Raw genomic sequence first — 12,128 nt, 5'->3', positions numbered from 1 at the left:
GATACTACGTCATGCATCCATGGGCGCCACCAGGGGGGGAAAGGTTAGAACAATTCTAGGGGCCCAGCACTGCCATGGGGCCCTTTAAGGGGCTGATAATATGCTTTTAATGATTTTAATAAGACTTTTGAAATAACAACAATGCAATATTCCATCTGGTAAAATGAGCTAATTGAACAAGGTTGTCTATTTCTTGAGTTCTTCAACATATTGTCATTTAACCCTCCCCCTTTTGCGAAATGGTACGGTCCAGTTCTGATAGAAGCGCGATGCGTTAAATCTGTGTGCTGATCAGTGCGACGCTACTTGCTGCTGTGTCGCGGTGCAGCAGCCAGCCAGCAGTGGAGTGCGTACAGTCTATGATCGCTAAATATGAAGAGTGGCTGTCAAAAACGTAAAGAAAGGCAGCTGAAAGCTGAGAGGGACCGGAGAGGCAGGCAACTGGTCACTCAGTTTTTCCCAAAGAAAGGTAGCTATCGCTCACATGTGTGTTCAAAATATTAGCGAATGGTAAATGAACAGTATGAACGTGGTTGGATTAGCCTATCAAGAGAACACTTTTACAGTTTGTACAGTGACATTTTTTTCCATTTTAATAACTGAACTGACTTGTGTGATAAACAAGATGAAATATTACATTATGCTGGTGCTAATAACTAATGCTAATAACCAATTTCATAACTAATGGGGTGCCCTAAATATGCACAGATTCAGCCTCAGGGGGACCTCCGCCCTACCAAACCACTGAACCCCCCTTTGGAGAAGGAGGTAAGCAGCAATACAACCCAGAAATGCTTTAGCTTTCTACCTAACACATAACAATCCATGGGATTTCCATAGGTATTTTGATGCTGGGTAGAAAACTTTTTCTATGATTTATTAGCAGTCACATCACACATTTCACTACCAATTGTCCTAGCACAAGAAGGCATGTGGCAAAATCTTGAATTTTCATTTGTGATTGTAAATGCACCAGAATTAGTCACTGACCAGTTTTCATCTAGTCCCTGGTAGGTTAATACAACCCCTGGCAAAAAATATGGAATCACTACTCCTGGAGGATGTTAATTCAGCTGTTTTACTTTGTAGCACAAAAAAAAAAAAAACCCACATATGACACAAAATTCATTCATTATCTGTAGCTGCTTTATCCTTCTACAGGGTCGCAGGCAAGCTGGAGCCTATCCCAGCTGACTACGGGCGAAAGGCGGGGTACACCCTGGACAAGTCGCCAGGTCATCACAGGGCTGACACATAGACACAGACAACCATTCACACCCACATTCACACCTACGCTCAATTTAGAGTCACCAGTTAACCTAACCTGCATGTCTTTGGACTGTGGGGGAAACCGGAGCACCCAGAGGAAACCCACGCGGACACGGGGAGAACATGCAAACTCCACACAGAAAGGCCCTCGCCGGCCCCGGGGCTCGAACCCAGGACCTTCTTGCTGTGAGGCGACAGCGCTAACCACTACACCACCGTGCTGCCCTGACACAAAATTATTTAATTTAATAGCTGAACATTCTGGCTTTGTAAAATATACCTCAAAAAATTTAATTTTTTGTAATTAATGGCACATTTTTTTCAAGATTAAGTAGAAGAAAAAATGATGGAATCACTCAATGATGAGGAAAAAATTATGGAATCATAAATAAAAATAAATAAATAAATAAATAAAATCACAATTAGTACTTTGCTGTACCTCCTCTGGCTTTTATGACAGCTTGAATTCTTTGAGGCGTGGACTTCACTAATGAAAAACAATATTCTTTATGAGTCAGGTTCCAACTTTCTCGTATAGCAGTTGACAGATCAGCTTTGCAGGATGGAGCCTCGTCATGGACTTTTTTTTTCCCCCCCAATTTCCACCATATATTTTCAATTGGATTGAGATCCAGACTGTTTGCTGGCCATGCCATTGAGTTGATCTGCCTTTCCTGAAGAAAAGTTTTAATGCTCTTTGCTCTGTAGCAAGATGCATTATCATCCTGAAAAATGACTTCATCACCACCAAAGTACTTTTGATTGATGGAATGAGAAAAAAGTGTCCAAAATTTCAATGTACACCTGTGCATTTACTGTAGAGGTAATGACTGCCATCTGCCCAGGTCCTTTACCCGACATCCAACCCCAGATCATCAATGACTGTGGAAATTTGCTTGTTTTCTTCAGGCAGTCATCTTTATATGTTTCATTGGAACGGCACCAAACAAAAGTTCCAGCATCATCTCCTCGGCCAATGCAGATTCATGATTCATCACTGAATATAACTTTCATCCAGTCACCCACAGTCCACGACTCCTTCTCTTTAACCCCTCTGCAACCTTGTTTTCTTCTGATTAGGTGTTAATGATGGTTAACGTTTGGCTTTTCTGTATGTAAATCCCATTTCCTTCAGCCAATTTCTTAAATTTTGGTCACAAACACTGACTCCTGTTTCTGCCCGTTTGTTTTTCATTTCTTATCTTGTGCATTGTCTATTTTCAAGGCATCTTGCTTTGAGTTTCCCGTCCTGACGCTTTGATCTACCTGTATGTTTCCCTTCCCATTTTGTTTGTACTTGCTCCAAATTTTAGACACAGCTGACTGGAAACACCCAACATCTTTTACCGCACTCCGTGTTGAATTACCTTCTTTAAGGAGTTTTATAATCCTTTCCATTGTTTCAACTGACAGCTCTCTTGTTGGGGCCATGTTTTCTGTCAATCAGCCAGGTGCAACAGCTCATTCAGGTCTACAAGCAGTCTCTTAGGTAGTGTTTACATTAGACCGTATCAGCGGATCATCAGATTAACGTTTTTAAAACGATTCGCGTGCACACAGCAACGCCAATACACGGATACGCTAAATCACATGACTAATTAGACGGCACGTAAGTTGAAATGTGTCAGTGCGGCTCAGCGCTTCCTCCTCAGCGGCTGCGCTCCAAATCACTCCGCCCTGAACAGCGAGTGCCCTCTGGAGGGTGCGCACTCCGGCCCTGCGCAGCTCACAGAGCGCGCGAGTGAAGCGCACGAGCAGTGATTCGGGACTGAGCCGCTGTGCGCAAGTCACTCACCACTTGCAAGTGGAAGGATGGCAAGCCTAAAGACAATCATAACTACACAATGGGCAGTATTTGCATCTTACCATGAACAACATTAAGAATGGCAAAGCATTATATTCATACTTTTATCCTCTTTAATGAAAAACAAAAAGGTGATCCAAGGCGGAAACAATAGCAGGAAGTGAAGTCCGCGCCGTTTTTCAGCAGTCGCGTCACATGACCAACGTGGCATGAACAACGCCAGCGAATCAGGAAGGTGGATGTCACAGTGACGTTGTCCAATGACGACGTCAGCTAGAGCTCAGCACTGCGTTTCCTCGTATCTCAATGTTTACACAGCACCGGATCAGATACGAACTGGGTTGAATACGTGGGCCCTGGCGGATTCAAGTTGTTCCGCCTGTGGAGTCGTTTTCCGGCGTTTTAATGTGAACGGACAGTGCATCCGCGACGAAAACGAGACGGATACGGTCTAATGTAAACACCGCCTTAACTGCGGACTAATTTGCACATTTAGGCTTGTGCGGATATTTGTTTTAGAAATGCAAGTTATAGCTTGATTCCATAATTTTTTCCTCATCATTGAGTGATTCCATAATTTTTTCTTCTGCTTGATCTTTAAAACAATGTGCCATTAATTACAACAATTTCATATAATTTTTCGAGGTATATTTTACAAAGCCAGAATGCTCAGCTGTTAAATAAAACAATTTTGTGTCATGTCTCTGATTTGGTTTTTTTGCTACAAAGTAAAACAGCTGAATGAACATCCTCCAAGAGTAATGATTCCATATTTTTTGCCAGGGGTTGTACATAAAATGTAATAAACTCACAAACTCAAGGTCCATGGGCTATCAAAAGTCAAATAACGACAATAGTGCAATTGTGACGAGGGTGGGCAAAGTTGGGGGGCCCAAAATTCTAATCTTTCATGGGGCCCAAAATTTCTGGCAGCGCCCCTGCAGGCATCACATCACGTGGTGGGCTTTCCCCGTTCACGCAAGGCATTGTGGGAGGACGCGAGTGTGCGAATGAAGCGCGAAAGACCGACTCCAGTAATGGAAAGCGAGAAGAAGAAAAGACGTTAGGTTATATACGAAGGAAAGGAAACGCAGAAGATATCAAACTAATAAATATCGGCGGTCAGCGAGCACCTCGGTGTGATCAGTTGTTCGTTTAGCAACAGAATGATGGAACTGTCGGCGCACCGTCAAAGGTAAACCTGTAGATGGCAGTAATGCAACACTGTGGATTGAAAATAATAAGATTGTTGATAGATATCCATTTGTGTTTCGGTCGCCTCATGGAATTAAAGGTGCAGTCAGCAATTTTGGCAGATATTTACTGAAACTTGCTGTTTGTAATCCTAAAACTATCAGCTCCTGATATGACAGAATGCAAAGTGAAAAGAGGCGGAGCTTTCTGAACTGACCGGCAACATTTCCTTTAACGTGTGCCAAAAGTTTGCGGTTTTCAACGGTCGATTCGGAGCATGATATGGTTACACTGCGATACCAGGAAAACGTTATCGTGGTGACGCTCGTATTGAAGACGTCAGCATGGGACTTCAAATCAAATCACTAATCGCACCTTTAACAGACTCGCGCCTCCTTTCCCGGACAGTCCTCGTGGACGGATTGAACCTTTCACCTTTCTCGTGAGTTAGCGTGTAAATTGCCTCATTTGTACCAGAACACTGATTGAATCCATGAGTACACACGCGACATTGTGTGCTTGCGGTTTCTTCGAGTGGGTCATTGTGGCCTGTGGTCCTATTTTGCGTGTGTGTGTGTGTGTGTGTGTGTGTGTGTGTGTGCGCGCTCACCACAGGTGTATATAACACTGAGATATTTGCGAGTCCCGGTGTAACAGGGGTCTCCGAACTCCTGCGCCGAGGCTCGAACCACACACGTGCGTTTCCCTTGGCAATGTGACGTCATCACCTGCAGGGCCCCTTCCGCATGACAGTCTGAAAAACAAGTCAGAACGTTTCATATTTCTGAGATTGCGCGATATTTCTGCCTCATTAGCAGGCGCTTTGTGCTACAGCAAAGTGACGTATATACAGTCTTGACACAAATACCATTTTTGCTCATCGCGTTATCGTAAAGGTGAGAATATAACACGCTGATGAAGCTGCATAATCAAACTAAAAGCTATAAACTCGTACTATACAAACAGAAGTACAGTGAGAGTAAAAAGTATTTGATCCCTTGCTGATTTCGTTGGTTTGCCCACTAATAAAGACATGATCATTCTATACTTTTAATGGTAAATGTATTCTAACATGGAGAGACAGAATATCAAAAAGAAAATCCAGAAAATAACGTTAAAGAATATATATTAATTGATTTGTATTTCATTGAGGGAAATAAGTATTGGATCCCCTAGTATGCATTAGGAGTTCTGGCTTTCACAGACCAGTTAGACACTCCCAATCAACTTGTTACCTGAATTGAAGACACCTGTTCCAACTAATCACCTGTATGAAAGACACCTGTTCACAGAATCAGACAATCGGACAGATTCCAAACTCTCCAACATGGGTAAGACCAAAGAACTCTCTCAGGACCTCAGAGACAGGATTGTTGACCTGCACAAATCTGGAATGGGCTACAAAAACATTAGCAAGATGCTGGGTATTAAAGTAACAACCATTGGTGCAATTGTGAGAAAATTTAAGAAGTACAGTAGGGCAAAAAAGTATTTAGTCAGCCACCAATTGTGCAAGTTCTCCCACTTAAAAAGATGAGAGAGGCCTGTAATTTTCATCATAGGTACACTTCAACTATGAGAGACAGAATGGGGGGAAAGAATCCAGGAAATCACATTGTAGGATTTTTAATGAATTAATTAGTAAATTCCTCGGTAAAATAAGTATTTGGTCACCTACAAACAAGCAAGATTTCTGGCTCTCACAGACCTGTAACTTCTTCTTTAAGAGGCTCCTCTGTCCTCCACTCATTACCTGTATTAATGGCACCTGTTTGAACTCGTTATCAGTATAAAAGACACCTGTCCACAACCTCAAACAGTCACACTCCAAACTCCACTATGGCCAAGACCAAAGAGCTGTCAAAGGACAACAGAAACAAAATTGTAGACCTGCACCAGGCTGGGAAGACTGAATCTGCAATAGGTAAGCAGCTTGGTGTGAAGAAATCAACTGTGGGAGCAATTATTAGAAAATGGAAGACATACAAGACCACTGATAATCTCCCTCGATCTGGGGCTCCACGCAAGATCTCACCCCATGGGGTCAAAATGATCACAAGAGCAGTGAGCAAAAATCCTAGAACCACACGGGGGGACCTAGTGAATGACCTGCAGAGAGCTGGGACCAAAGTAACAAAGGCTACCATCAATAACACACTACGCCGCCAGGGACTCAAATCCTGCAGTGCCAGACGTGTCCCCCTGCTTAAGCCAGTACATGTCCAGGCCCGTCTGAAGTTTGCTAGAGAGCATTTGGATGATCCAGAAGAGGATTGGGAGAATGTCATATGGTCAGATGAAACCAAAATAGAACTTTTTGGTGAAAACTCAACTTGTCGTGTTTGGAGGAGAAAGAATGCTGAGTTGCATCCAAAGAACACCATACCTACTGTGAAGCATGGGGGTGGAAACATCATGCTTTGGGGCTGTTTTTCTGCAAAGGGACCAGGACGACTGATCCGTGTAAAGGAAAGAATGAATGGGGCCATGCATCATGAGATTTTGAGTGAAAACCTCCCTCCATCAGCAAGGGCATTGAAGATGAAACGTGGCTGGGTCTTTCAGCATGACAATGATCCCAAACACATCGCCCGGGCAACGAAGGAGTGGCTTCGTAAGAAGCATTTCAAGGTCCTGGAGTGGCCTAGCCAGTCTCCAGATCTCAACCCCATAGAAAATCTTTGGAGGGAGTTGAAAGTCCGTGTTGCCCAGCGACAGCCCCAAAACATCACTGCTCTAGAGGAGATCTGCATGGAGGAATGGGCCAAAATACCAGCAACAGTGTGTGAAAACCTTGTGAAGACTTACAGAAAACGTTTGACCTCTGTCATTGCCAACAAAGGGTATATAACAAAGTACTGAGATGAACTTTTGTTATTTACCAAATACTTATTTTCCACCATAATTTGCAAATATTTTCTTGAAAAATCAGACAATGTGATTTTCTGGATTTTATTTTCTCATTTTGTCTCTCATAGTTGAAGTGTACCTATGATGAAAATTACAGGCCTCTCTCATCTTTTTAAGTGGGAGAACTTGCACAATTGGTGACTGACTAAATACTTTTTTGCCCCACTGTATAACATGACCATCAATAGACCTCGGTCTGGTGCTCCACAGAAGATTTCACCTTGTGGGGTGGCAATGATCATGAGAACTGTGAGAAATCGGCCTGCAACCACACAGCGGGAGTTAGTGAATGACCTCAAGGCAGCTGGGACCACAGTCACCAGGAAAACAATTGGCAACACTTTGCGCCGCAATGGATTAAAATCCTGCAGTGCCCGAAAGGTACCCCTGCTTAAGAAGGCACATGTGGAGGCCCACCTAAAGTATGCCAGTGATCACCTCAAAGATGTACAAAGTGATTGGGAGAAGGTTCTGTGGTCAGACGAGACCAAAATACTATTTGGCCTAAACTCTACTCGTCATGTGTGGAGGAAGAAAAATGCTGCCTATGACCCCAGGAACACTGTGCCCACCGTCAAGCATGGAGGTAGAAGCATTATGTTTTGGGGGTGTTTCTCTGCCAAGGGCACAGGGCTACTTCACCGCATCAGTGGGAAGATGGATGGAGCCATGTACCGTGCAGTCCTGAGGGACACCCTCCTCCCCTCTGCCAGGAAGTTGAAAATGGGCCATGGTTGGGTCTTCCAACATGACAACGACCCGAAGCGTACAGCAAAGGCAACAAAGGAGTGGCTCAAGAAGAACCACATTAAGGTCATGGAGTGGCCCAGCCAGTCTCCGGACCTCAATCCAATCGAAAATCTATGGAGGGACCTGAAGGTCCGAGTTGCCAAGCGACAGCCCACCAACCTTAATGATTTTGAGAGGATCTGCAAAGAAGAGTGGGCCAAAATTCCCCCTGATGTGTGTGCTAACCTTGTGGTTAACTACAACAAACGTCTGTCCGCTGTGCTTGCAAACAAAGGCTTTGCCACCAAGTATTAAGTGCTTTTGGCTAGAGGGATGAAATACTTATTTCCCTCAATGAAATACAAATCAATTAAAATATATTCTTTAAAGTTATTTTCTGGATTTTCGTTTTGATATTCTGTCTCTCCATGTTAGAATACATCTACCATTAAAAGTATAGAATGATCATGTCTTTATTAGTGGGCAAACCAACAAAATCAGCAAGGGATCAAATACTTTTTACTCTCACTGTATACACAAACATTTCCTTTCTTACTTCGCGGGCGCATAAGTTTAAACTCCTTGCTAATAGCTAAATAACCTTGGCTAACTAGCATCACCCTAATAAACTGTCTTCAAACAATGAGGTAGATTCAACAATTCAGCCCTTATTGTTCAATTTACAAAGTGTTAAGTCACATGTCTAAACGTTAGAAAGATTAGCATCACAACACAAAGCTAAGCTAGGTCAAAAATCACAAATTTATGTCGGCTTCGGAATATTTTGTCGAATTAGTATAATGTGCGTGTCGCGCGCTTCTCTGAGCATCGCTAGCGATGAAATTTGAGGAAAGCTCTTTCATGTAGAGGAATATGAAGGCGGCGTGTGCGCGTGCGGGGTTCCTCTCCGCGCGCTCAGACGTTTCCTGACAGATGTGTGCTTTGTCTCAGAGACGTTTGATCTCCCCGAGGACGCTGAAGCTCGGCATGTCTGCATGACTGATGGGCCGTTCATCCATCAACACTAAGTGCTTATCGTGTTCGCAGATGGACTTGCACACATCCGAACAAGAGACGGACGCAGCGGCCGACCTCCAAACTCGACTCCCCACGCACGAACAGGTAAGTGGATCTGATCTACCGGCTGTGTCCGATTTCACGTCTCTTTGTTTAACCCGAGGCAGGGATTTATCGCCAAACCAAAAAAAAAAAGAGGATTATTAAGGATCATGACACTAACAGTACTGTTTTTACTGCTCACCTAAAAAAAACCCCACACGTTTTTATGATATTTCAATATTGCCTGCGTATATTTTCTATTTATATCATCTTTGCAAATCTCAGTAATTGTCCATTGGTTTCTCCACCGCCTCCCCAAACAACAGAGGGATAAACCAGGCGTGAGAGAAAGACCGGAGTTCTAAAGACCAAACACACATCACCTTGAGAGAACAGCCGTAAGGGTTAAAAGGTCAAGGGTCACCCAGGGTGTGCTAGTAAACACAAGTAATTAAATGGCGGGAAATGCTTTAGAAAAAAAAAAAGTCCAGGGGAAAAGTACGTTCAGAATGGTCTCCTCGCGTCTCCTGTTAGAAGTCACGCTCAAACACGGTGCACAGACGACCCCTGATGGCCGACGTGTACACATTGCTGGGATTCAGTCACGTGACTTTTCTTAGCGGTTTTACCGGAAGTGAAATAGCTGATGGTCTAAACGGCTGCCGTAGCGCAAACAACTAGCGATGACTTATCAGAGTACGCTCGTAATCTAGAAGCCACTGCTTGCTTTAGATCTATTCAGAAGATTGCTGTGTGCAATGGAATACAGTCTGGGAAAGAAGGATTTGTCGTACGATCTCGAAAACGACCCTTCAGTCGAGTTCGCCGACATCTTGAACTATCTGGTGTTGCAGACGTCCTTCTACACCGCAAAACAGATGAAAGCGTGGAAGACTATGGAGGCTTACGACTTTTTTCTATGTGGCTGGGTAAAGGACCTCGGGATCAAGTCGCTGCCTAATGAATCCTGTATTGTTTTTGCCCGTGTATGTACTCTGTTTTTTTTTTTTTTAAAGCTTTTCGTTCGCGTCTTTACAACAAAGCGCAAACAAACAACAGTTGGCTCGATTCTCACTTGCGTTAGCTCTTATCTCTCAGCTAAATCATTCACAAAGATCATCAGAAACCCCTTTAAAGACCTGGAGCTTAGTTAAGCAAGACGGAGAAGACGAAGTGATCACGGCGCATTGTAACTGAACGGCTGGGGAAAAATTGTGTCGCGACCTTCATGCATACGGACTTTGTGAAGAGTGAGGAGGAAACAAAACGCTAGGGACTTTAGCGCTTCGTAAAATAACGACACCTAGCAAGAAAAGTGCTTGGAAAACGCTGAGATGGAAATACAAACCTTTCGCCAAGCGATCACTGCAAACTTGAGCGTGCTTCGACTCGGCTCCCTTCGATTTCGGCGAGAGGTTCACTGAAAAGCCACCTTTCTCGATGCCTTTTTGTGAAATCCTGTGTTCGTTCGCCCTTTATGAGTTCACGAGGAACCCTGAAGAAACTTATCAGTTTTACGGTTTGATCAACCTAAAACAACGTGACCGTAAGGCGTTTTTCTTGCGACCAATGCACGCTTCGTCGACTGAGCTTTGGTAGACCACCAGCTGAAGTTTTGAATAACTAACGAGGTGGATGTGACGTCACGTGAAACCCAGCAATATGGGAAGGGGTGGGTAAAAACAAACAAAAGAAACCACAAGACGCTCCATACCACTAGGGGGAGCAAGTCTATATTTATTACAAGATAAAGAAAATGCCGCCATGGATCTGTTTAAACATCAGATCCTGATACTGTACAATATACATCACATGGTCTGTAGGCGGAGCTTCAGAGTGCGTGTGTGGACATGCCCCAAGCGGAGACTAATGGCCGGCTGTGATGGAGGGGAGGCCGTCTAAGAGCAGTCGTCCTGTCTCCAGTCCCCCCGAGGGACTTTAACCTGATGGTGTCACGCTTAAAATCTTCCCCCAGTGGAAGGAAGTGTAGTGAGGGACAGGCAGAGACCCCATTAACCTGGGCTTTGAGTGCGGTCACCACGGTGATTAGTTAAGCAGGAGGTCAAGAATGTCTCTCTCACACACACACACATCATACTATCTTCTGGATCCAGAAATTACAAACACATCCTTTTCCTTCGAGTCTGAGATCATTGAGTAAGATTGAGGAGTGTGTGGCTGCGGAAAATTCCAGGAAAGCTGCTCTGTGTGTGTGTGTGTGTGTGTGTGTGTGTGTGTGTGTGTGTGTGTGCGCGCGCTTGAGTGAGAGCACACACACACACACACACACACTACACTAACAGAGGTGTTTTCATACCAACTAATCTCATCTCCTATGACGTGTGTGCGTGGGTGTGTGTAAAGTGATGCAAGTGTTTATTATCGTGCAGGGAAGCTCTTTGATGTGTGTGTGTGGAGGCGGGGCTAAAGCGACTGACAGCTGGTCAAGTTAAGTCTTGTACTTGTATGAAGCACATGTGTCAAATTATTCTTCCAAGAGCTTAATAAAGACAATGGAGAAAAAAAAAAAGGTGTGTGAGAGTACTGATGAAAGAAGTGGGTGTGGTCATATACAGATCATATCAAAAGACACACCCACTCCGGAGCAGCCACGCCTTCTCGGGTTAATTCGCATTACGACTCTAGCTAGCATTAATAGCTGAGATTACAAACTCGTATGAACACGACTTGCGAATGATTTCGAAATAAATCCTCTCATGTTAGGTCATCTTAGTCGGCTAGCTCGCGTTAGTAGTAAAGATTACGAGCTTAAACGTCTCTAAGAAATCCTGCACTTTAACTCAATACTAGCTAACTGGCTAAACTAGCAATAAAGATAATGGATGGTTTTAAGTATTATCTAAAAAAAATAAAAATAATCTGACAGAAATCCTGTCAGGGTAACTTGGGTTAGCTAGCTAGCTCGCATTAGCAGTGAAAAATATGACCATAACTAAACATTACCTAAAAATCCTCTGAGAAATCCTGTTAGCGTCACTCATTAGCCAAGTAACGCATTAAGAATGACATTTTTGAACATGTATGAAGACAACTTAAAAAAAAAAAAAATTCAGAAATCCAGGTCAGGTTAGCTCACGTTAGCCAGTTTACTGTTAGCATGAGCAATAAAGATGCTTAATAACCGTGACTTTAAAAACTCTCA

The 12,128-nt window shown here is 43.6% G+C and overlaps 1 protein-coding gene across 1 annotated transcript in view; it reads right to left on the bottom strand.

Moving 5' to 3' along the window:
- The window catches only part of LOC132880826 (protein eva-1 homolog A), a 133,043-nt gene that overhangs the window by 44,343 nt on the left and 76,572 nt on the right, over nucleotides 1–12,128 (bottom strand). The window contains exon 5 of the mRNA XM_060913811.1: nucleotides 4,878–5,021. Coding sequence (XP_060769794.1) covers nucleotides 4,878–5,021 — 144 coding nt within the window. The remainder of the gene's footprint in view (nucleotides 1–4,877; nucleotides 5,022–12,128) is intronic.

This window comes from Neoarius graeffei, chromosome 2, assembly GCF_027579695.1.
Source record: "Neoarius graeffei isolate fNeoGra1 chromosome 2, fNeoGra1.pri, whole genome shotgun sequence".
In the NCBI taxonomy this organism is placed as follows: domain Eukaryota; kingdom Metazoa; phylum Chordata; class Actinopteri; order Siluriformes; family Ariidae; genus Neoarius; species Neoarius graeffei.
Note: the sequence above shows the minus strand (reverse complement) of the source record. Positions and strands in the feature narration are given on the sequence as shown.